This window comes from Geotrypetes seraphini, chromosome 14, assembly GCF_902459505.1.
Source record: "Geotrypetes seraphini chromosome 14, aGeoSer1.1, whole genome shotgun sequence".
NCBI lineage: Eukaryota > Metazoa > Chordata > Amphibia > Gymnophiona > Dermophiidae > Geotrypetes > Geotrypetes seraphini.
Window position 1 is genome coordinate 74,096,912 of NC_047097.1, and position 12,876 is coordinate 74,109,787.

The 12,876-nt window shown below is 45.5% G+C and overlaps 1 protein-coding gene across 7 annotated transcripts in view; it reads left to right on the forward strand.

Annotated features, from left to right (window-relative positions):
* The first annotated feature begins 4,867 nt into the window (after positions 1–4,867).
* The window catches only part of MAP2K5 (mitogen-activated protein kinase kinase 5), a 229,552-nt gene continuing 221,543 nt past the window's right edge, over positions 4,868–12,876 (forward strand). For 6 of the 7 annotated variants that reach the window (XM_033920062.1, XM_033920063.1, XM_033920066.1 and 3 more), the window contains exons 1-2: positions 4,868–5,021; positions 5,919–5,967. In XM_033920062.1, coding sequence (XP_033775953.1) covers positions 4,920–5,021; positions 5,919–5,967 — 151 coding nt within the window. In that variant the 5' untranslated portion in view covers positions 4,868–4,919. The remainder of the gene's footprint in view (positions 5,022–5,918; positions 5,968–12,876) is intronic. The other variant, XM_033920068.1, reaches the window with a different exon arrangement.

The window sequence follows — 12,876 nt, forward strand, 5'->3', positions numbered from 1 at the left end:
AAGCTAGCTACTCTAATCCAGCCTGGGCATTCTGCAGACTCCCATGAAGTCGAACCTCTTCCTATGCCTTCGGCTGAAGCTTCACACTCTATGCAGGGAGCAGAGTATCTGGTCTGGCATCTGTGCACTTGAAGCAAGGAGCAGATTCTTTGCATGTGCCTCGACAGGAATCCTCACACTCCTTACAAGGAGCAGAGTCTTTGGGAGTGCCTCCAGATTCCTCCATCAAGCCTCCTGAGCTTCGATCTACAGCTTCTAGCCATTCCCTGGTAGTGTCTGCTTCCATCTCCGAGGCGAAGTCTCCTCGATCCTTGAGATCTGCTTCCAAGCACCACTCTCATTGTCGATCGAGGCCTTCCTTGAGGCATACCTCCAGACATAGCTCTTCTTCCAAAGAGTGTCCTTCTTCAACTAAACCTCAATTTACACCTTCCAGCTCTACTAGACCACCGACTCCTCGATCGAGGTCTCCGCTTCCAGACCTCGAGGACTCAGCAGTTTCTATTGCTTCGTCCAAGTCTCCTTATTCTTTTGATGCCTATTTTCCTGCCGAAGCTTTATCTTTGACTAAGGCTGCCTCGACGTCCTCGAGTCCCTCTCGAGGCAAGGCATTAGCTGATCAGCTATCTTTCTCTTCTTTTCTTCGTCAGATGGCTGCAGACCTGGACCTTCAATTGGATGCTGGTTCTAAATACTCTAAGGAGTATCTCGAAGTCATGCATCTTCTTCAGTCTCCTGCAGAGTCACTTAAGCTTCCTCTTCACAAGCTTTTGTCTCAGACTTTTACACGATGCCTGGAGACTCCTTATGCTATTCCTGCTGTCCCAATGCAGGTTGGACTCCAGGTATAAAACTCTACATTGCAAAGGATTTGAGAATTCGCAGTTATCTCACCAGTTCCTGCTTGTGGAGTCTTCCTTGAAAAGATCCCATCCTTCCAAGGTTTATGCTACCGTTCCTCCTGTAAGGGAAGGGAAAACCATGGAAAAGTTTGGATGTCGCCTCTACCAAAATGCCATGATGTCCTCCAAACTCCTCAATTACAATTTTCATTTTGTCACTTATTTCAAGTTCCTCATTGATCTCCTTCCAAAATTTCTCAGCTATTTACTCAAAAGCACTTCGAGTTTCAAGAAGTCATAACTACTCTATCACAACTCAGATTACATCTTCTTCAGTCTTCTTATGATGCCTTTGAGTTGTCCGCAGGGCGACTGCTTGTTCTGTAGCAATGCGCCGCCTAGCCTGGCTTCGCACCATTGACATGGACTCTAATCTTCAGGACTGCTTGGCTAATATTCCTTGTGTAGGCAATGACCTCTTTGATGAATCTATTGAGGCAGCCACCAAGAAATTGTCTGAACATGAAAAATCTTTTGCTTCTGTTGTCAGACCAAAGCCTAAGCCAGCTCCTGCCAAACCTGCATGCCCTCCTCCAATTTTCCAGAGGCGTTTTGCTCCAAGAGCGGTTCCTTACACTCGTCCTCCTCTCAAAAAACAGCAGAATCAGAAGCAACAGAAATCTCAACCTTCTGCTGCACCTAAGGCTACGCAGCCTTTTTGACTGTTTAAAACAGAGCATAATCTCCATAGTTCTGTCTCTGACCTATCTTCCCCCCATTGGAGGTCATCTCCATCATTTTTACCACTGAAGGGAGACAATCACATCCGACCTTTGGGTGCTGTCAATCATCAGGGAACGATACTCTCTTCATTTCACTCAGGTTCCACCAGAGCTTCCTCCAAGACAGTATCGTTCCATTCCATTCCAGACCGCCCTTCTTCTTCAGGAAGCTCAAGCTCTGCTTTGTCTCCATGCCATCAAACCAGTTCCTTTGGATCAGCAGAACAGGGATTTTTACTTCCTTGTTCTGAAGAAGACGGGCGATCTGCGACCCATTCTGGATCTCAGGGCTCTCAACAAATTTTTAGTCAAAGAAAAATTTTGAATGTTGTCCCTGGCGTCCCTTTCCTAACGACTGGTTATGCTCTCTGGATCTCAAGGAGGCCTATACTCATATTCCCATTCATCCAGCCTCCTGTCAATATCTCAGATTTCGGGTGGGGACTCCCAAGAGTGTTCACCAAGTGCCTGGTAGTGGTAGCAGTAGCTCTACGGAACCATGGTCTTCAGGTATTTCCCTACCTAGACGACTGGCTCATCAAAGATTCAACATCTCAGGGGGTTATTGTAGCGACCCAATGGACTACATGGTTCTACAAAGTTTGGGATTCGAAATCAACTTTCCCAAATCTCAACTTCAGCCCTCTCAGAATCTACAATTCATCGGAGCAGTTCTGGACACTATCCAACTCAGAGCATTCCTTCCACAACAACATCTGGAAGCTCTCCTTCAACTCTGTCATGCAGTGTCTTTCCGCTCTTCTATCTCAGCGAGACACATGATGGTACTACTAGGTCACATGGCCTCCACAGTACACGTGACTCCTTTTGCCAGATTTCACCTCAGAATTCCTCAGTGGACCCTGGCATCTCAGTGGACGCAGGCGTTCGATCCACTTTCTTGACACATTGCAGTCACTCCTTCCTTGAGACAGTCTCTTCACTGGTGGATGCTCTCTTCCAATCTCTCCAGAGGCTTACTGTTTCAAATGCCCCCTCATCAGAAGTTCCTCACAACAGATTCCTTGACCTACGCTTGGGGCACTCATCTTGATGGTCTCCGTACTCAAGGCCACTGGACCAGTACGGATCGTCAGTGCCACATCAATCTGTTGGAACTCAGAGCGATCTTCAATGCTATCAAAGCTTTTCAACATCTTCTTCATGACTGGGTAGTCCTCATTCGGATGGACAACCAAGTTGCCATGTACTATGTCAACAAACAGGGAGGGACGGGATCTTCTTCCCTTTGTCAAGAAGCTCTGAAGGTTTGGAACTGGGCAACCCGTCACAACACCTTCCTCAAAGCTGCCTACATTCAAGGGGTGAACAATTGCTTGGTGGACAACTTGAGTCATCTTCTTCAACCTCTCGAATGGACACTCCATTCCTCGCCCCTTCATCACATTTTTTCACAGTGGGGAACACCTCAGATAGATCTCTTTGCAGCTCCCCACAACCACAAACTGCCTCAGTTCTGCTCCATATATTCTCCTCATCGCCTCGAGGCAGATGCTTTCTTACTGGAATGGACAAATCTCTTCCTGTATGCATTCCCTCTCATTCTCATGACTCTTGTCAAGTTGAAGAACACTCATGCCACCATGATCCTAACTGCTCCTTGGTGGCTGAGACAACCTTGGTACTCCCTTCTACTTCAACTCAGCAGCAGGGAGCCATATCTTCTACCAGTTTTTCCATCTCTGCTTACACAGAGTCAGGGATCTCTGCTTCATCCCAACCTGCAGTCTCTACACCTGAAAGCTTGGTACCTCTCAACATAACTCCTCTTCAGTTTTCTCAACCTGTAAGAGACATTTTAGAGGCTTCTAGGAAGCCTGCCACTAGGCAATGCTACCACCAAAAATGGACTAGATTTTCAACGTGGTGTTTTTCGCACGATAAGGAGCCTCAACATTCCTCCTTATCTTCTGTTCTAGATTATCTTTTGTACTTATCCACCTCTGGCCTCAAGTCTACATCGATCCAAGTCCATCTCAGTGCAATTGCTGCTTTCCATCAGCCTATAGAAGGGAAACCCCTCTCTGCTCATCCGGTGGTTTCCTTTATTGGCCCCCTGGCCTTGCAAGACTCACCTCACTGGTAACCACTCCAGGCCTATCTGAAGAAACGGTTGGTAATCTAGGGCAGTGGTTTTCAACCCAGACCTGGAACACCACCTAGCTCAGGGGTCCCCAAAGTCCCTCCTTGAGGGCTGAATCCAGTTGGGTTTACAGGATTTCCCCATTGACTATGCATGAGATCTATGTGCATGCATTGCTTTCAATGCATATTCATTGGGGAAATCCTGAAAACCCGACTGGATTCGGCCCGCGAGGAAAGTCTTTGGGGACCCCTGATCTAGCTAGTTGGATTTTCAGGATATCCACAACACTGGCATAGCCAGACAGCCAATTTTGGGTTCACCTTTCAACCCCCCTCCCCTAGCTCTGATCCCTCCCAATCACGAACCAAGCGCAGCTCCAACTTTAGTAGTGATCCACGTTTTGAGGAAACAGTCGCTGCCATCCTCAATGCCCCAGTAACCCATCGCTATCACAAGGGCACCAGCCGTCTCCACCACAAACTCTTGCGTGAACTGCGAAAGTTGCGAGAACTCTGAACAGGTGGCGAGCAACTAACAAATCTCTTGAGAACTACAAAGAGATAGCACAGATCACCATCAAATCTCGCGAAGGTTGGGTGACGCTATTCCTCTCGGAAGCAGTCCCAAAGAATTGTATTCTGTCATACATATTCATGCTGTTATGCAAGATAAACAATATATATTTTAAATATAAAGTAAGTCGGTATATATATATATATATAACTATATGTTTTGCATTTTTATTGTTGGTAGAGCATTTTAAAAGTAGCTGACAAGCCCCCAAAGTGTGGGCACCCCTGCTTTAGAGGCTCGTTGCTGAAATCCAACTAGACTGCATTTAGGAGAGTTCTGCCCTGCAAAAGCTAATCAAATAAGAGAAGTTGATCAGATTGACTTGACAGGACCTGCTTCTAATACTTAAGATATAGTAGAGAGCATTTCTATAGCGCAACTAAACACAGAAGAGAGTCCCTGCTCCAAAGAGCTGACAAACTGGATAAGAAGGAGTTTGGAACGGGGCTTTGTTCCAGGTCCCGCCCTTTTCAGGCGCTTTGCCCATTTCAAAGATGGCGGCCTCCTGCACTCATTGGCTGGTCCTTTTTCCTGCTTCCGGTGCTCCAGGATTACTTCCTGTCTTCCTGGGGTACCGGCGGGGATGTTGTTACCGGCTTTGGGGTTCTTCCCGTTATGGAAAGTCAGAGCCTGGTTATTCGGATTCGCGTTCCCGACGGCGGCGCTGTGGACTGGAGCGTCCACTCCGCCTCGCACTTGCTCTTCCGGGATGTGCTGGTGAGGGGGGAGGGGAAACGGGTCCCGGGACGAGAGTGGCCCGAGGGGGGGGGGGTCATGTCCAGGGATGAGAGAGTGGCATGAAAGGGGGAGGGGAAACATGTCCTAAGATGAGAGTGGCTTGAGGGGGGATTCATGTCCAGGGATGAGAGAGTGATATGAAAGGGGGAGGGAAAACGTGTCCTAGGATGAGAGTGGCTTGAGGGGGAGGGGATGCTTGTCCCAGGATAAAAGAGTGGCCCAATGGGGGAAGAGAATACAAGAGGGTGACTTGAGGGGGTGGGGATTCATATCCAGGGATGAGAGAGTGGCACGAAAGGGGGAGGGGAAACGCCCTAAGATGAGAGTGGCTTGAGGGGGAGGGGATGCTTGTCCCAGGATAAAAGAGTGGCCCAATGGGGGAAGGGAATACGTGAGAGTGACTTGAGGGGGTTGGGGATTCATATCCAGGGATGAGAGAGTGGCATGAAAGGGGGAAGGAAAATGTGTCCTAGGATGAGAGTGGCTTGAGGGTGGGGTGCATGTTCCAGGATAAAAGAGTGGCCCAAAGGGGGAAGGGAATACATGAGAGTGACTTGAGGGGGGTGGGGATTCATGTCCAGGGATGAGAGAGTGGCACGAAAGGGGGAGGGAAAACGTGTCCTAGGATGAGAGTGGCTTGAGTGGGAGGGGATGCATGTCCCAGGATAAAAGAGTGGCCCAATGGGGGCAGGGATACATACCTCCATTGTGTGCAAATCTTTCGTGCACATTCATGGTAGGTATCCTGAAAACCAAGCTGGGTGTGTCTCAAGAACTGGATTGAGAACTGCTTTAAGGGTACATCTCATACATGGTGCATCTATCCACCTACTCTTCATTCTGTCTTGACCTTCCTCTCTGATTTTTCTTTTGTAGGATGTCATTGGGCAGGTTTTGCCTGATGCTACCACCACTGCCTTTGAGTGTAAGTCTGACTAATCATTTCTAGCATGAATTACTATTTCCGATAGCTAAACAGCGGAAAGACAGAATGGTTAAGGCTATATGTCTAGCTTAAAATGTTATAAATTAATGGAAGCATAATCTCCATAATTGTGTTTAATAGCATTTCATGCATGAAGTACAGGTTAGCTTTAATTATTTACTGTTACCCATAGGGGCTAATAATCAAAACTTAAACTCATCCTAAAAGACAGGTCGTCCAAGTGCCGATAATTGAAACGGCTTTTTGGACATATCCAGGGACATTTTAGGCCTCTGAATCCCGCTGTGCGCCCAGAACTGAAAGGGGTGTTTCTGGAAGAATAGTTAGGGCAGGATGTGGGCTGACCTAGACTTAGTCATCCTGCAGGGATAATCGAATGTTTGAAGAGACTTCCTAGGTGAAACTTATACTTTGTGAGTTAGACGATGGAAAAGCAAGTATAAGTGCCCAAAAGATATCAAAAGTGACCAGATAACCACTGCAGGGACAAAGTAAAGACCCCCGCAATCTCCCCTCTGTGTTCACGTCCCCTCCGTTGCACCCCCACAAAGTTCAGAATAAAAACGTACATACCTGCCTCCGGAACATCAGCACTTGCTATAAGAAAGCCTAGTAGAGCTGCACAGAGGTGTCTTAAGTAGTTGGGGGGGGGGGGGGAAAATACCGAACCATAGAGAGGAAGACCCAGGTCCATAAGCCACTCTAACCACTACATTAATGGTGGAAAATGTGAGCCCACCAAAACCTTACTGTACTGCCATATAGGTGCCACCTGCAGCCATAAGGGCTATTAGGGTTGTAGACAGGTGGGTATAGTGAGTTTTGGGGGGCTCACCATCAGGGCTGTGGGTCCAGAAACTGAGGAGTCGGAGTCGAAGCATTTATCTACCGACTCCTCAGCTCTGCTCACCATAACCTATTAGGAAGTTCTGGTGAGATTTTTATGTGTTACCCTTTTTGTGAAGTTCACAGCAGTGCCATGACTGGATGACCAGGCCATCACAATGCTGGCCCCTCCCATGTCCAAAAGGTCTTGTTCTGGACATTTGGGACTTGAACAAATTTTGGGTCGAGAATGTGGTATAAAGATAGACGTAGTGGTGGTCTGAATGATCAAATGCCTGGATGTGCAGAGATGATTTTTGAGGAAAAAATTGAGATGTACTTTTCGAGAGTGGATATTTTGGGTGACTTAGACGCTTCTTTTGATTATGGCCTTCATAGTGTATTGATCATTCAGTGTTGGATATAACATTTGGAGTGACACCAATGTTCCCTCTAAGGACCGAGTTCATGTGAGCAAATATTTTCTGTTCTGTTACCCTGATGGTATTATATACACTGTACATTACAAATTAAAAATTACAAATATAAGTTAAAAAATGGAAAATAAGATGACGTTTTATTGAAAGGAATTAAAACATTTTTCAGCTAGCTCTTCGAGACCAACACCTCCTTCCCCAGGTCAAGAGAGTAAGCTGTCCTGATCCAAGAAAGGAGGGTTTTGTCTCTGATGGTCGGTCAAAAATGTATTAAAATTAGTTTAATGAAAAGGTATCCTCTTAATTCTATTTTCTATTTATATTAATCTATATAAAATGATTTTTTCTACCTTTTATATTCTGCTTTCCTCCATCTTAAATCTCTTTCCAGGATTTTTTTGGTTCCTCTTTTTCCTTTTGGCTTTCTTCAATTTATTTTTCTACCTCTATGTCCAGATTTAACTCATTCTTACTATCTAGTCTTCAAGTCATCTCTTTCCCTCACTCTGGTTCTCTCTTCTCAGTCTTTCGTTTCCCCCTTCTACCATACCATATTGATTCTTGTATCCTGCAAGTATCAGCTAGGAATCATTGCAGCTTACAGAGTATTGGAAATGTCTTCCAAATGAATGCATTAGGATAGATCATTGCAGTAATGAGATAGTGTTTGCCCTGTATATCTGCCCTTTCTTTCACTTCAATCATTATCTCCCTCTTTTCTGTCTTTCTCTCTCCCCCCCCCCCCAATATCTGCTCATTTCTCTCCCCTCTTCCATCCAGCATCCCAGCATCTACCCCTCTCTGGTCAGCATCTGTCTACTCCAGAATCTTCATACTCTCTCTCCTTCCATCAGTATCTCCCTCCTCTGTCTCTTCCCCCTTTCATACAGTCTGCCCCTTCTCTCCCCTTTCACTTCCCCCTTCCATCATCTCCCTCCTGTCTCTCCCCTTGTCTTTCCAGGCTTCAGTCTCCCTCCTTCTGTATAGTTTATTTCCATCCCGTTTGTATTTCTCCCTTTCTGTACAATGTCTGCTCCCTCACCTTCCATTCAGCATCCCACCTTTAACTTCCCTGTTTCACCATTATCTCCCTCCTCTCTGTACCCCCCCAACATCTGCCCTCTCTCTCCCTTGTTCTATCTAGAATCTGTCTTTCCACTTCTATACAAAACCTAACCCCTCTCTCTCTCCCCATCCCACATTGTCTGTCGCCTGGGGTAGCTGTTTCTGTTTAAGGCAGTGGCATACCTAACGTATGTGAAAGCCAGGGGCTGAACATTTTGTAACACCCCCTCCTCTACATAAAAAAGAAATATTTTTTAATATACTGATGTCTCAGTTCATAAGAACATAAGCAATGCCTCTGCTGGGTCAGACCTGAGGTCTATCGTGCCCAGCAGTCCGCTCACGCGGTGGCCCAACAGGTTCAGGACCTGTGCAGTAATCTTCTATCTATATCCCTCTATCCCTTTTTCCAGCAGGAAATCGTCCAATCCTTTCTTGAAATCCAGTACCGTACTCTGCCCTATTACGCTCTCTGGAAGCGCATTCCAGGTGTCCACCACACGTTGGGTAAAGAAGAACTTCCTAGCATTCGTTTTGAATCTGTCCCCTTTCAACTTTTCCGAATGTCCTCTTGTTCTTTTATTATGCTTTTTATTTGAGCTAATTAGTGATACATTTTAAACTTTGGGCCGTAGTTAATTTAAAGATAAAAAGCCCCATTTTATTAACCTTGAAGACAAGGGCACTGGCAAAAAAGAATTAATACATTAACCCCTTTTACTAAACCGTTTTTAGCGCCCGCTGCATCAGAGTTGTTAGCGCCACGGTTTTGTACAAGGGGAGGGCGGGGGTTAAAACTGAAATGAAAGTCTGTTTCCCAGACTGTTAAGTGACTTGCCCAGAGTCACAAGAAGCAGGAGCCGGCAGAGTGACGTCTACAGAAGACAAGGAAGCCCCCCGCCCCCGCCTGCTGAGGAACATTCTGCCCCATAGGATGGGTACCTTTCTTTTCTCGCTGCCTGGCAGCGTCATTCAGTTGAACACGTTGCCTTCGGAGGCCCGGGAAGCTTTCCCTCTTCTTCGGCTTCCGGGATGCTGCTGAAACATGAGGAAGGGATTGGACTCGGAGCAGCCGCCCTTGCTATGCCACGGGTTTAAGATACCTCATGGGATTTGAGTCTGTATATAAAAATACCATTCATTTTTAAGAGAGATTTGTTGTAGTCATAAGAGGCTAGGTATTCATTCAGTACTTTCATCTGGTGATGTTATTCTGACTGCTTGTTTTATTTCCATAGAACCCATATGACCCACTAAGTCTGCCCATCCATACTGTCAGCTGTCTGTTCTTCTCCCTTAGAGAAATCCCAGGCTTTGTTCAATACAGTTAATATTTCTCTCCACTGGGAGGCCCTTCATAGATCTGCCACTCTTTCCATAGAGAACGATTTCCTGAGCCCTCATTCCAGAGCTTCCTTACGGTTGAAAGAGGTTTGCTTCCTGTGCCTAACTTCAGAACGATTTAAAGAGATACAATTTAGTACAGTATAAGGATGCTATAGGAGATACATTGCCAAACAGATGGGAGAGATAAACTAGTACTATTTAAAGAAGTATATCGCAAACAGATTCCAGGTATGCCACGAGACGGCCGAGGAGAAGAGATACTGATGTCCTAAAGACAGTCAGCCAGCTCCGGTCCCTCTCCAGAACCTCACCACTCATGGCAATAGGAGTCTCAGGACTGTGGCCGGAGCACATCCGTGTATGCTTGTGACATCCGTGCACTTCCAGATGCCCTCCAGCTGTGGCCCCGGGTTTAGTGTGCCATGGCTTTGAAAAGTTTGCAGCACACTGATTTAACAGGTGGTGTTGCAAGGTAGAGGGTGAATGTAGAGGTGGTGGAGACAGAGACTGTCTCTGATTTCAAGAAAGCCTGAGATAGGCACATGGGATCTCTTAGAGAGAGGAAGAGATAATAGTTACTGCGGATGGGCAGACTGGGTGGGCCATTTGGCCTTTATCTGCCATCAGGTTTCTATGTAACTTATAGTCCAAAGTCATGTGCACAGTGTCATAGAGGTTGTAGGCTCAAGGGTCAGTTTCTGTGGTGGATATGGTGTCGAAGAAATAAGTCTTTAGCTTCTTTCTGAACGTGAAGTAGATCTGATGGTTGTTGGGAAGTTGTTCCATATCTTTGTGCCGTTATATGTAAACATAGTGTTGCAAATACATTTGTATCTGAGTCATTTTGTTGAGGAGTACATAAGAATTGTCACTGCTGGGTCAGACCAGTGGTCCGTCGTGCCCAGCAGTCCACTCATGTGGTGGCCCTTAGCTCAAAGACCAGCGCCCTAACTGAGACCAGCCCTACCAGCGTACGTCCTTGTTCAGCAGGAACTTGTCTAACTTTGTCTTGAATCCCTGGAGGATGTTTTCCCCTATGACAGACTCCGGAAGAGCGTTCCAGTTTTCTACCACTCTATGGGCGAAGAAGAACTTCCTTACGTTTGTACGCAATCTATCCTCTTTCAATTTTAGAGAGTTTCCTCTCATTCTCCCTTCCTTGGAGAGGGTGAACAATCTGTCTTTATCTGCTAAGTCTATTACCTTCAGTACCTTGAATGTTTCGATCATGTCCCCTCTGTTCGAGGGAGAAAAGGCCCAATTTCTCTAATCTTTCGCTGTACGGCAGCTCCTCCAACCCCTTAACCATCTTAGTCGCTCTTCTCTGGACCCTTTCGAGTAGTACCGTGTCCTTCTTCATGTGCAGCGACCAGTGCTGGACATAGTACACCAGGTGAGGGCGCACCATGGCCTGGTATAGCAGCATGATAACCTTCTCCGATCTGTTCATGATCCCATTCTTAATCATTCCTAGCATTCTGTTCGCCCTTTTTGCCGCTGCCACACATTGTGTAGACAGCTTCATCGACTTGTCGATCAAAACTCCCAAGTCTCTTTCCTGGGAGGTCTCTCCAAGTACTGCCCCAGACATCCTGTATTCGTGCATGAGATTTTTGTTACCCACTTGTCCACGTTGAACCTCATCTGCCATGTCGATGCCCATTCCTTGAGCCTGACTATGTCACGTTGCAGATCTTCGCAATCCCCCTGTGTCTTCACTACTCTGAATAACTTTTTAATTTAATCACCTCGCTCGTCGTACCTATGTAGTTCATCAGAAGCTTACTAAGCTTCGAGGTGGACCATAAGGAAGAGAATAATAAATATTTCTATTGTATCTCCCTCTCCCGCTTCTCTTTCATAGTTTACTTATTGAGATTTTTGTGTGTCCCTTAGAGTTGTCCAGAAAAATCTAAAGTTGGAAAAACTGGGAATTGAAGTTTTTCCCATGAATTTGATTGTGCTTGATCAGAAAATAATTTTTTATAAAATTTTTAAGCGTATCCTAGGGTTGTTCAAAGCCACGGATTACATAAAGCTCTGTGTTTCTTAAAATGTGCTATTAATTTTGCTTAATGGAGCAAATTTCTTGGAATTATAGCTATGATCAGCAATGATACATTCATAAAAAGACATTTTATGCAAAAACATCTAGCAGTAGTTGATTAAATGAGCCTTCAATATCTGCACTGAGGCCTTGTTGCAAGGAGTTGAACAACATCACAGACTTGATCCTGAGTATCTCAAGAAGACATTGAATGCTTGAGTGTTTGAAGCACTATTGGTAATAACTAGAACTTTCCACAATAAAGTGCAGATATTGAAGGTTCATTTAATCAACTACTTTTTTGCATAAAGGGCCTGATTCTCAAAACGGTGTCCTAATTCTAGGCGGTGGTAGGTGATCATTTTTTTTTTTAATTGATGCGGTCAACGATGTCTGGAATCTAAGCACCTGACTTGCATCTACGGAAGCGCCAGTGCATGCCTAAGGCCGACGTAGGCGTGGCGCTTCTGTAGGCACGAGTCAGACACCTTAAATGCAGGCCTGTAAAACGTCAGCCTACATTTAAGGCAGGACGCCAAATGGTGAGTGACATGCGGCAGGTGCCATGTCCAGAATTAGGCCCCAAATGTCTTTCATTGCTGATTGTGAAAACATAGCGGTTAGAGTGATAATACCAAGAAATTTCAGCAAAAATAAGAGCTTTGAGTGACATTTTCTTACAATTATTTTCTGATCAATCACATTCATGGGAAAAGCTTTAGTTTGCACAGTTTCTGTCTTTTTAATTTATTAATTGATTTGAAAAATATCACAAGTAATACACTTGTTTCAGAAATACATCAAAAGGAAACAGAATTTATAAATGTGGTATTTCAATTATTATCCTTCTTAGACCACTAATTTAAAGAGAGTTTGCGCAGTTTCTGGCCAACCCTACTATCCCTATATAAGATCATAAGAAGGTGCCTGCACTGGGTCAGACCAGAGGTCCATCAGGCCTATGACCTGTGAAGTGGTCCCTGACTATTCCTATAACCTACCTCGACTTCTGTCTGTACCCCTCAATCCCCTTATCCTTTAGGATCCCATCTAAACCTTCCTTGAACCCCTGTAGCATGCTCTGGCCTATCACAACCTCCGGTGAAGCCAACTGACCATTTTAGTAGCCAGACTCCATCCTGTTTCGATCCCTTTGAACTGAGCTTT